Below are 11,713 nucleotides of genomic sequence, written 5' to 3' on the forward strand. Positions count from 1 at the left end.
CATTTAAATGTGTGTTGTCAGTGTAGTGAATGCTAAATAGTGCTACTACTGAATGGATTTGCGGATATAATTATGTGTTAATAAGATGTGACACATGGTAACATTCAGATCTACTTTCTGTAAGCTTTACAAGTTAAGTTAATTCATGCTTGCAAAAAATGTGCAGTTAACTATTTACACATTTGTGTTCACAAGTATTATTTACATGCTGAAATATTCACAGCAGCGTTGTTAAAAACAGTCCGTCTAGCTTCTCATTGGTTAGTTAAGAGTCATGTGACATATAACAAGGACGTGTAATCAGGAAATGTGGTTGTTGTGAGGCTGCTGAAGTGTGGAGAAGAGTAAAGTGTTGTTTAAGAGAATATCTGTCTCCATCCTGCTGTGTGCTCTCCAACCACCACACATCACACTCTTGTGTTACACCACTGCTCCTGTCAAGATGGAGGACATGAAGCTGGACTCTGTAGTACCAGGTCTTTGTAGGAATATGAGGAGACTTTGTGGCATTTCATTCATCACCAGCTCTGCCAAACTGACGCCTGAACAATGTGAAACATGTTGCTGAACAGCTCTTCAGTTCTGGTTGTCAAACACATTTCACAGGCAGCTGTCAGATGAAACTAAACGCAGATGATCACTGATTAAAGTCACTTTAAAACATGTTGACGGCTCTGAACAAAAATGTTTTAATCACAGTTTGATGAAGAATGTGCAGGAAACACTTGTGGAAAGTTCTGAATGTCTGACGTTGACTTTGATAAACAAAAGTCAGATTACAGTAGTGATGTCATACTGAAGGGAACCAGTTTAGTGAGGAAGTGCGAGTGCATTCCTGGATACTAGGTCATGTCAACACAGCAGGTAGCTTTCCAACCACAGTCACTCCCCAACCAGCCCTGCAAATACTTACTACAACTACAAATGAATTTTGTTGTGCTGCTTCCTGGTCTAACCAGGCTCTCAGAGCTAAAAACACACCAACAAGGCCTTGACTCAGCATGACTCAGCACAGTGAATAGAGACAACATGGAAGAGTGTAGCATTGATATATTTAATTGTGCATTTTATTACTGTATGAAGCCCTTTGAATGATCTTGATTTTTACAACAGGAAAACACAAATACCAAAAATAAATTTTGTACATGTCACACGACATCTAACAGCCCAATCACCAGAATAAATATGGGCATTACAAAACACAGATATGTTGAAACTTTACATTTCTTTACGTTTCAGCCCTGTGGTTAAGTTTAGTGTGGTCATGTTTAGGCACAAAAAACATTTGGTTATGGTTCAGAAAAGATCATGTTTTGGCTGATGTGGTACCGAGCACATTGATTCCAGTGCTAAAGGGTGGAGCTAGAAACACTGCAGTCTGTTCACTGGTCGACAGAGAATCGCTCCTGTGCGCTCCGGCAGCACTGCACCCCGCTCTTGCCTGACAAGGCATACATGCACGAGCCCACGATTTTTAAATATCCAATCAAGAGAGACTCTCACTGCAGCCTGCTCTTTTTTGTTCTGAAAATGTCGGCGTGCAACCCTGTTATATGGACAGTAAAGAAGGTGCAGACTAGAGCTGCCCCCTAATAGTCGACCAAATGGTAATCGACTAGAAAGGTCATTAGTTGGCAAGATTTTATTGGTCGCTTCGTCACAGACACAAAAACAAATGTGAAACCCTATCAAGAGCTGCACCTTTTCAGATAAATCCAAACCTATATGACTGGACCATGTGTGACTTTAATGTGAAAGGACAGACACAGGAAGTGTCCTCGTCAGGTTAATCTCCAGGGCTGGTACCTGCGGTTATTCCACAGGCTAGTTAATAACATGTCGGGCAGGAAATCCAAAGTGTGGGATCATTTTGAGAAGGTGAAGGACGAACCCAAGGTGATATGTAAACTCATCTTCATTGGTCGACTACAAACATGACGTATCATCTGAAACATGGAAGTAGCTACATGCCCATTAGCCCACAGCGTCATTAACAGGCGGCTCGCTCAGTGTGTGACGTGCACTTGGAGATAAAATATAGGCCTATATTAATGAAGGTTCATTAGTACGGTTTGTTTTTCTCTGTAATGTAGCACAGTGTTAACAATGTGACTGATACTATTCTTTCTCACACCTTCAACTCAAACCACCAAAATATATCATTTAATCATTACATTCATATCAGAAACATGCAGGAGACTAGTCCACTGATGGACCCTGATGAGGACTGTTGGTGAACTAGGAAAAGTCTTAGTGGGGGGGGCAGCTCTAGTGCAGACATTCCTTTGTGTCACCAGTGAAGAAGAAATAACAACCTCGCCCATATGTAAGAGTACTGTCTGCAGAGGAAATGCTAAACCAATTTAGGGTCTAGGTAAAAGTCCATATGGGTTATGTACATTACTAAAACGTTTTTGGTTGAAATGCAGCTAGTCTTACCCCAATGATTGGTATATGTAATGCAAAAAATACTTAATAATAAAAATACTAAAGTAACAAAATGACAGTACTCTGAATAAAAAAAAAACAGTGTAATGATTATGTTAAAATAGTTTTCACATTTTTCACATTTGTGTCTGCTCACAGGTCAGTCGTATTTATACAAATGACCCTGTCACACTATTGGCAGCCAGGATGCATTGTGGGTTATGTAGGCATCAGGTTTGACAAAAAGAATAAAAAGGTGAAATAAAAAAGCCAGTGTCTCTGGTTCTGCATTGATTTTTTAAACTGCTGATCATCAGTCAGACGATGCTACAATGCTACGCTAATCTGAGGAGACTCTTTTGAAGCACTTTGTGGTTCACACTGATCGAGCTATAATATACAGCAGCTTCTGCTTTGTTTTTTTGCAAACTTCGGGAAAAGATCTTTGTAATCTGGAATCTTCTTGATGAGCTCTGTGACCTGCTTTGTGTTCTTGGAGTTGTTGTTAAATAGATGATAACGATCACCGCACAGTTCAGCAACACTCTTGAGGCGATCATGTGCGTTAATGAACTTCTCCAGACTTCCTTTCAGGTCGTCTCCGTGCGTCAGCAGGACGATAGTGCTCTCCCTGATCTCCCAGCCGAGCTTCTTCTCCAGCTTTTCTAATATTCCTCTCTCAAGATGCGTGAAGCGGCCCAGCTGTAACACGAGTAACATCACGCATTGCCCTGGCTTACAGTACTTCTTACACTCGTCTACCTGTGCCTGGGGGTTTCTGAGCTGGTCGTGAAAGAAGTCTGGAGTGTCGACCAGTCTCACCTTCCTCTCGAATGGTTTCTCCACTATTCTGACCTCACACTGGGTCGTAACCATCATGGGGCTTGGCACAGATTTGAATAGCTGTATTGGATCCCCCCTGGCTTGGCCAGCAGCCAGGATGGTGTTTGCGGATGCACTCTTTCCGGTCCCGGTCAGTCCCAACAGAACAATGTTGAATATGTTGTCCGAGTCTTCACAGGCACTGTCACCTGGAGGATACAGTTAGGGCAGAATGTTTCAGTGTTGTTGCGATAATTGCAATATGATTAAGGTCCTGAGATCGTGCGTGGCTCATTCAACTTTCGTAACACCGTCTCGGCTCAAATGGTAAATTAAGACTGAGTAGGAACTTTGACCCAGTGCGTGAAGGGAGTAGAGGATGATCTTGATAATTATGTTAAATCTATGGGACGCAATAAAATCATTGCTTTAAATCTAAAGGGAAAATAACAGTTTAATTTGATTCCCAATCAAGACACTCTGTGAAGAACTGCTTCACCTTGTAAATATGGACTTCATCACTTGACTTATGTCCAAGCAAAAGACATAAAGCCCAATGCAATGTCCCGATGTTAAACTCAGACAAAAATGATTGTTCTTGGCCCCCAACACCTCAGAAACTCTCTATCTAAAGACATAGTTTCTCTCGATGGCATTGCTCTGGTCTCTGGCACCACTGTAAGGAACCACAGAGTAAACTTTGATCAAGAAACGTTCCTTAACTCTTACATAAAACAGGCTTCAAGGACTGCCTTCCTTGACCTCTGTAATATTGCAAAACTTAGGCACATCCTGTATCAAAAAGATGCAGAAAAACTGTGCCATGCATTTGTTACTTCTAGGCTGGATTAGTGTAATTCCTTAGGTTGTTCCAATAAATCTTTAAAGGCTCTCCAGCTGATCCAGAATGCTACGCCACATCTCTGCACTGGCTGCCTGTAAAAAATCCTTCTCCTCGCTTGCAAAGTTCTACATGGTCAGGCTCCATCATGTCTCAGAGCCTGTTCAGACCTGGTATTAACATGTGTTTTGGGTGATCTGATCACAAGTGGACAGCGCTAAGTACAAATATCAACGACCACCAAGATGTAGTGTGATCTGATCCTTCAAACCACATTAAGAGGTGGTCCAGGCCACATATTGTCAAGTTCTAATAGCTGTGTGAATCACATGTTTGGTTTACTGCACCTTATACCAAAGACGGTGGATAAACCAAGACGGTCCACTGCGAGTCAGTTTCCTGTATCAGTGTCACGTGGGGTTCGCGACCACCACGCCCCTTTAGGAGACTAACAGCAGGTCCTGAGTCCATTGACTTCAGTGGGAGAAATGAACGTGATTACAGATGATGGCCGATTCTTTCGCCCCATAGTCACGGAAGCAGATATTGGACCCATTTATCACAAGCCACATATCTTCAGAACATTCCGACACCAAAATGGCAAATTTCAGATGGACAAATCAGGAGAAATTTACTTTGTTCAAGACCTGTCTCCGTCTCAACAACACACTCTCGCGTGATCTGGCAACAGATATCTCATCACTGGTGCTGAAATCAGTGCAGTTTCACCAAAGATACTGGATTACTAAAAATACTTTTTCCAGCGGATATCTTAGTTACAACATGATTGAGCTAGCAAAGCAGTTTTGTGTTGCTATGTGTGGTATTTATTCAGTTTTGGGAAATCACGATGTCTAGAAAGCATCAGTGGCTGCAGCTGACAGGGACAGCTAACACTAGCAGCAAAGCTAACATCAGGACGTCATCTGTTAAAAGCCTCCCGTTGTCGGATACGACATGAAACTACTCCAGTTGGCTCAATCATGTTGTAACTAAGACATCCGCTGGAAAAAATATTTTTTTCACGGACCGTTTATTTATTTAGCTTACGGCCAGTAAGGGTACAAACATGTTGACAGAAGCGAGGTTGGGGATACTCGTCTTTGATTGGCGGTTCTCCATCGTCTTTGATTGGGGTACGGGGGACAACGCCTACTTGGGAGACCGGAAATGTATACTATTTCATACAATGGGAGTATATTGTAGGTGGGCCATCTTGTAGTAATCCAGTATCTTTGCTTATACTTCATTTTGCTTAACTTAGACCTGTTGTCCTCGCTTGTGGACACTTTTTTGTGCCATCTAGTGGTAGTGAGACCACATTACACTAATCCATGTAAAAACAAGATGGCAGCCATCTCTGCCAAGTCAGACTGCAGACGATCCCGACACAAAAGTGGACAAGGTCCTAAACCTGATCACATTTTATGGCTGAAGCTTGTTTATTTATGATTAATAATGTTTGCAGTTTGATATGGCAACACATTTTTATAAATTTTAGCAACAGTAACAAGATAAGGTGCTGTTAATTAGGAAGTACTCGTTTGAAGACATTGGGACTTCATTATCGCCTCATTTGAGAACATGGGGATATAGTCTTGTTTGAGGACATTGGGACTTTATTATCGTGTCATTTAAGGACACTGGGACTGTTTCTTCATTTGCAAACTTTACGTCCCATAACGTCCCATCAATGCATGTTACTACCTCGACTCCTGTCTCGCAGGCTCCTACAAATCTGGTTGTGCCTGGATTGTGGGTCATGGTTGCACTGCTGCTGAAGTGAATAACACCTTTACATGTTTAAATATCTCAGTGTTGTTTTGCCCCTGAATTAAGCTTCAAATGGATGTTGCAAAAACAAACATATGGACATTTAGTTTGTCACAATTACTAATCTTATCTTATTCTGATGTTAAATTGCGTCTCCCAGAGCATACTAGCGTCACGTTCAGAAGCTGGTGTACTGGCAGGTGTAATGTGATGTGACAGATGACTCAACTTCCAGGATGCAAAATACATACTGCCATTTATAAAGAGACACTCCTTATTTCCTTTTCAAATACTTGAAATAACACCTTAGACCGTTCTCACAGCTTGCTATTGTCATGTGACTTGTGTCGCTTTTACAACACAAGCGAAGAGGAACAGATTAGGATGTGGGGTCTGAACAGTGGAACCAGAGAGTGTCTATTTACTACAATATTTGACACTTCCACTTAAGTAAGAAGAGTGGCACATGCTGCTTCTCTTCTCTTTTCATCCAACAAATTAGTGCCCCAGTTTCTGGATACTCTTTCATCCAATTGTCTTTTACCTTTTCAGCAGGCATGGCTACGGTATTCTAATGTTTTGCTGTGTCAGAGGCCAGACTACCTTCAGCAAGATAACATTCTATAACCAAATGCAACTGAAAGTAATTAAAACCAGATATTTACCTGCTGTCCCAGGGTGATACACAGGATGGCCATCAAAACTGAAAGAGTTATCATAGTTAATGTCAATCACAAGGTGATAGCAACAGAGAGACATCCCAACCTGCTTTCAGGCTACTTTGTGTTCATTCAGATTTCTCGTAGTGGGTTTCTGAAACTATTTTGATGATATGGAGCCTGATACTAAGGTATTTTAAGTTTAATTCATTTATCCTACATGCGTACCCCCCCTCCCAGCATAGTTGTGCTATGTGTGAGAGGTATAAACTGAGTCAACAAGGATCCTTGGAGGGACGAGAACAAAATCTTTTCAGGTGATTATAAACTAATGAAAACGCAGTCATGATTAGTATAATCCATTTCTGCCAGTAGGTGCCGCTAAATCCTACACACTAGACCTTCTAACTGTTGACCTAAACTTTGAGCTCTTACCTGATACCTAAAATCAACCAATGTACTATTTGATTTGTGCAGCTTATTGGGAGGAGATGAAAATTGCTAAAATGGGTCATATCTTGGCTTGCATATACCAATGAACTTTTTAATACTAGCTGCAAATGACAGTGACATTTCAACGTTTTTTAGAGAGTCTGATGAAAAGGGTCGGTCTCACTCCGAAGTCATTGAAATCCAGTGTTAGGGCTTTGATTTGCAGTGTCAGAATCCAACGGAAGATGTCCTTTAATGTTAGCATGATACGCGGCCAGTTGCCATTATAGTTTAATGGCGGCCGGCAGAGTTAGGGGGAAACGTTGCAGGACAAGGACGAAAGTTAAGGTGGCGAAAGTCCGACTGGGGCATGCAGGAGGGGTGGTGGATGGGTCCAGCAAACACCGACTGTCACCCGAGAGAGCGGTGTTCATGTCCTGTAAGATTCTAAAGCCAAACCCTGTTCTTTTTTCCTAAACCTAACCACGTGTTCATTGTTGAAGGGAAAAAAACATCAATTTGCAGTGTTGTACCAACGTAGTACATTTATGGTAAAAGAGACTGTATGTAAACGGTAAATTTCCTGTGAAAACAGAAGTGTATCTTGAAAGAAGACAATGCATGTAACAGGCAGAACTTGCATGTTGTATGTGGACATGGGAAATCCATGACCAAACGTCGATACGAGGTCGGAGTGAGAATGTGTTGATGATGACAGAAACCCTCTATGAGAACATATACTGAGAAACACAAGCTAGCCCTAAAGTAGTGTGGGACTATATACAGATATGGTCAGCTGTTACGCTGTAATAATGAAGTTTGTACCTTATGTTCTCTAACGCTGTCATTCTTCTCAACACAACATCTTCACTGTAGTTTTCGTAGTTATACTGGAATGACTTACGATCCGAACACCACTTCTTACATTCACTGGCCAGATTTTCACTGGCGACTGCCAGCTGGGTGTTGAACTTTTGCTCCAGCTGATGAAGTGAATTTAAACTTTTGGCATCTGGTAACATAATGACCAAGTTTGCTGTGATATTGTCTCCAAAGGTAGCTTTAAGGTTTTTGATCTGAGCCACGACTTTATCCTCTTTGGTGTTTTCTGAGTCTATTGCCAGTATGAACAGATCAGGGCCAGGATGAGAAAGTGCCATGAAGTCAATGATCAGCTGGTCCGGGTGCTGACATTCTTCATCAAAGAAGTCAGGGACGTTGATGATTTTGAATGAGTCATTTGTTTCCATGACAAAGCTGTTTGATGTTGTGGCAAAAGCATTAGGCCTGTTGGTGAGGATCGTCTTTCCTATGCTGTTCTTTAGTGGAACCTTTTTTCCGAATAGAGCGATGGTTGACTTTGCAGGACGTGCTGTGGAAACAGAAAACAGAAATATGTTTACATGCAAAATCCTGGCTGGTTTTAGAGGAAGGTCTTGGGCTTAGTGAACTGCCACTGAACAACTTTAAGCATTCTTGACATTTGATTCCCTGCTGTATAGGTGTCAGGCTGCTTCATAGCTAATTCAATTCTGCAGCAATTTTTCCTGTCTCCCTTAAGGGAGTAAACAAAAAACTTAAACAACAACTACAGATACTCAATCCATCCATTTTCATCTGCTTATCTGGGGTTGCGGGGCAGCAGGTTGAGCAGTACTCCAGACATCCCTCTCCCCAGCAACACTTTCCAGCTCCTCCTAGGGGACCCCGAGGCGTTCCCAGGCCAGATTAAACATATAATTACTCCAGCATGTTCTGAGTCTTCTACCAGTTGGAGGTGCCCTGAACACCTCTAATGGTAGCCGCCCTGGAGGCATCCTGATCAGATGCCTGAACCACCTCAATTGGCGCCTTTAAATGTGATGTAGCAGTGACTCTACTTTGAGCTCCTTCTGGCTGTCCAAGCTCCTCATGCCATGAGTCCAGCCAAGCTATAGAGGAAACTCATTTCACCTGCTTGTATCCGTGATCCATTCTTTCAGTCATTACCCAAAGCTCATGACCATAGGTGAGGGTTGGGATATAGATTTCCTGTAAATTGAGAGTTTTGCCTCCATCACTGCTGATGTTGCACACAAGCACCAGTCAATCTCACACTGTATTTTACCCTCACTCGTGAACAGGAACCTGAAATACTAGAACTCCTCACTTGGAACAGTAACTCTCTCCCAACCCAGAAGTGGCAGTCCACTGTTTTCAGGCAGAGAACCATGGAGGTGCTGACTCTTACTCCAATAGCTTCACTCTCGACTGAAAACCACCCCAGTGCGTGCTGGGGGTCACGTTGCAATGCAGCCAACACAACCATATCATATGCAAAAAGCAGAGACGGTATTCAGAGGACCCCTTCCTCCCCCTCGCATGCCCTGCTGTCCTTTGAGGCATCTAAGAAGTTGCCAGAGCTTCTTTGATGCTAACTGAAAGTCCTTCTCCATAGCCTCCCCGAACTCCTCCCAATCCCAGGTTTTTGCTTTGGTGACTGCCCCAGCTGAAGCCCTTCTGGCCAGCTGTTACCCATCTGCTGTTTCAGCAGACCCCTGGGCCAACAAAGCCCAAAAGGCCTTCTTCTTCTTCAGCCTGGCGACCTCCTTCACCACTGGTGTCTACCAGCAGGTGCTTAGGTTACTGCCATGACAGGCATCAACAACCTCCTGACCATAGCTTTTAGCAGCTGCCTTCACAGTGGAGCCTTTGAACATGGCCCACTCGGATTCAATGTCCCTAACCTCCCTCAGGATGCATGAAAAATTCTTCCTTAGCCTGACATTCCTAGTTCACCCTTACTATGCATTTGGGTTTACAAGGCCTCTCTGGCAGCCTCCCCTTCCATCTGATTCCACTCACCACCAGGCAGTGATCAGTTGACAGTTCTGCTCCTCTCTTCACCCAAGTGTCCAGACATATGGCCACAGATCTGATGATACAACCACAAGTTGATCATCAGTCTTTGGCCTAGGGTGCTCTGGTAACATGTACACTTGTGAACACTTGTGAACATGATGAGCACAGAAGTCCGATAACAAAACACCACTTGGGTTCAGATCGGGCAGGTTGTTTCTCCCAATCCCCCCTCTCCAGGTTTCTCCATCATTGTTCAAAAGAGTGTTTAAGTCCCCCAACAGAAGTACAGAGTCCCTGGTCAATACCCTTTCTGACACCGCTCTAGAGACTCCAAAAAGGCTGGGTACTCTGAAGTACTCTTTGGTGCATATGCGCAAACAACAGTCAGAGACCACCACTCAGCGACTTGAAGTCACTTCGAAGCAACCCTCTTGTTCAGTAGGGAAAACCTCAACACAGTGGCACTTAGCCAGGGAATCAGTGCCTCACACCCGGGGCAATACCAGAGAATGAGAGAGTCCAGCCCCTTTTCTAGGAGTTGAGGTGAAGACGACTATATCTAGTTGGTACTGCTCTACCTCCCACACCAGCTCCGGCGCCACCCCAAGATAATTTTATGTTGTGCATTTAAGATTTTTAAAAAATCACTTTTTGGGACTTAAGGAGCTCCATATAATATGATTGATAGTAATTGTAATGTTGCCATTGCTCACTGGTCACTTTGATCAGATGAATTAAAATAAAATATAAAATGTCAGAGAAGGCTATCATGATGTCTTGATGTCACATAAAAATGATTATTGGCATACAATCTAAGCTGTATCCGGGTCAAAATCACCCGTCCACTACAGCAAACTCTTTTCAGGTATGTTCAGCTTAATCGGTATGAACTGAACATACATTAGCAATCCCAGCAAACATGTTTTTTCAAGTAGTTTTGTTGTAGTTTTTCAACTTGTCCTAACCACGATCAAAGAATGCAGCATATTCATAACAAATGTGGTGGCCTAGGACTATGATACTGACCATGTAATCATAATGTCTTGTCTGGGATCTGTGTTGAATGTCAGCCCCCGAAACAAAACTGTTTTTAAAAGAAGAGAGAAGAAATAATAGTCACTTACATGAAGGTTGTCTGTTAGACTTCATTTTAGCTGAGCAGCGGAGAACAGCCGGCAGACAGGTTTCTCTGTAATCTGGGTCAGTTTTGAAGACTGGCTGAATCACACTGACACAGGCTGATCCACCCAGTGGGTGGAGTGCTGACAACTGCTCCACACTAAAATAACAGTGAGCTCTGTTTCTGTTTATTCTTCAAAAAGTCAAGGACATAGGCAGAAGGGTATAAGCCACTCCTCAATCAAGTGAAGTTTAATTTAACATGAGGGTCTACAGGGGTCGACTCACTTCTGGAGCCTCAAGTGGCCGTTAGACGAACTGCAGTTTTATGTTGCACTTCTGTGTTGACTTCATTGGCAGTCATTGGAGTTGGAGTCTTGTAGTGATAGGATGGCCCTCATTTCCCATCATGCCTCTCTAGTGCTGTCCTGAGTAGTTTAAGTTTTCTGTTTTCTGTTCCAACGTAACAGCCTTGCAGTTACATGTGTACGGTTATCTCATCAGGTAACCTTAACTAAGCTAACTAGGTAAGACCACTGGCATAAATTTTAGAGTTCGCTGAGTAAACGAGAAAGTTGGCTGCCACAAGAAGAAAGTACCTGGCAGTGGGGATTGTTTTTGGCTTCTGATACGTTTAGTATTGAAACTGGTGCATACATGTTAGAAAGAACTTCTGATACCAGCCAAACCTTGTTTGAGAACTGCCCCAACACACGTCATGAACACTTTAAGCTCCGTATACACTCTGTGATATTGGGCTGTCCCCGTTGAAAGATGACCAATGTGAGAGACACGTGGC

The 11,713-nt window shown here is 42.9% G+C and overlaps 1 protein-coding gene across 1 annotated transcript; it reads right to left on the reverse strand.

Moving 5' to 3' along the window:
- Positions 1 to 1,040: 1,040 nt before the first annotated feature.
- LOC117270030 (GTPase IMAP family member 8-like) lies at positions 1,041 to 10,985 on the reverse strand. The gene is made up of 4 exons (XM_033647440.2): positions 10,920 to 10,985; positions 7,780 to 8,326; positions 6,529 to 6,566; positions 1,041 to 3,458 (listed from the first exon to the last, which is right to left on the reverse strand). The coding sequence occupies exons 1-4, from the start codon at positions 10,942 to 10,944 to the stop codon at positions 2,818 to 2,820; spliced, it is 1,251 nt and encodes a 416-aa protein (XP_033503331.2). The 5' UTR covers positions 10,945 to 10,985; the 3' UTR covers positions 1,041 to 2,817.
- Between the last annotated feature and the right edge of the window lie 728 nt (positions 10,986 to 11,713).

This window comes from Epinephelus lanceolatus, chromosome 19, assembly GCF_041903045.1.
Source record: "Epinephelus lanceolatus isolate andai-2023 chromosome 19, ASM4190304v1, whole genome shotgun sequence".
NCBI classification, from domain to species: Eukaryota; Metazoa; Chordata; class Actinopteri; order Perciformes; family Serranidae; genus Epinephelus; species Epinephelus lanceolatus.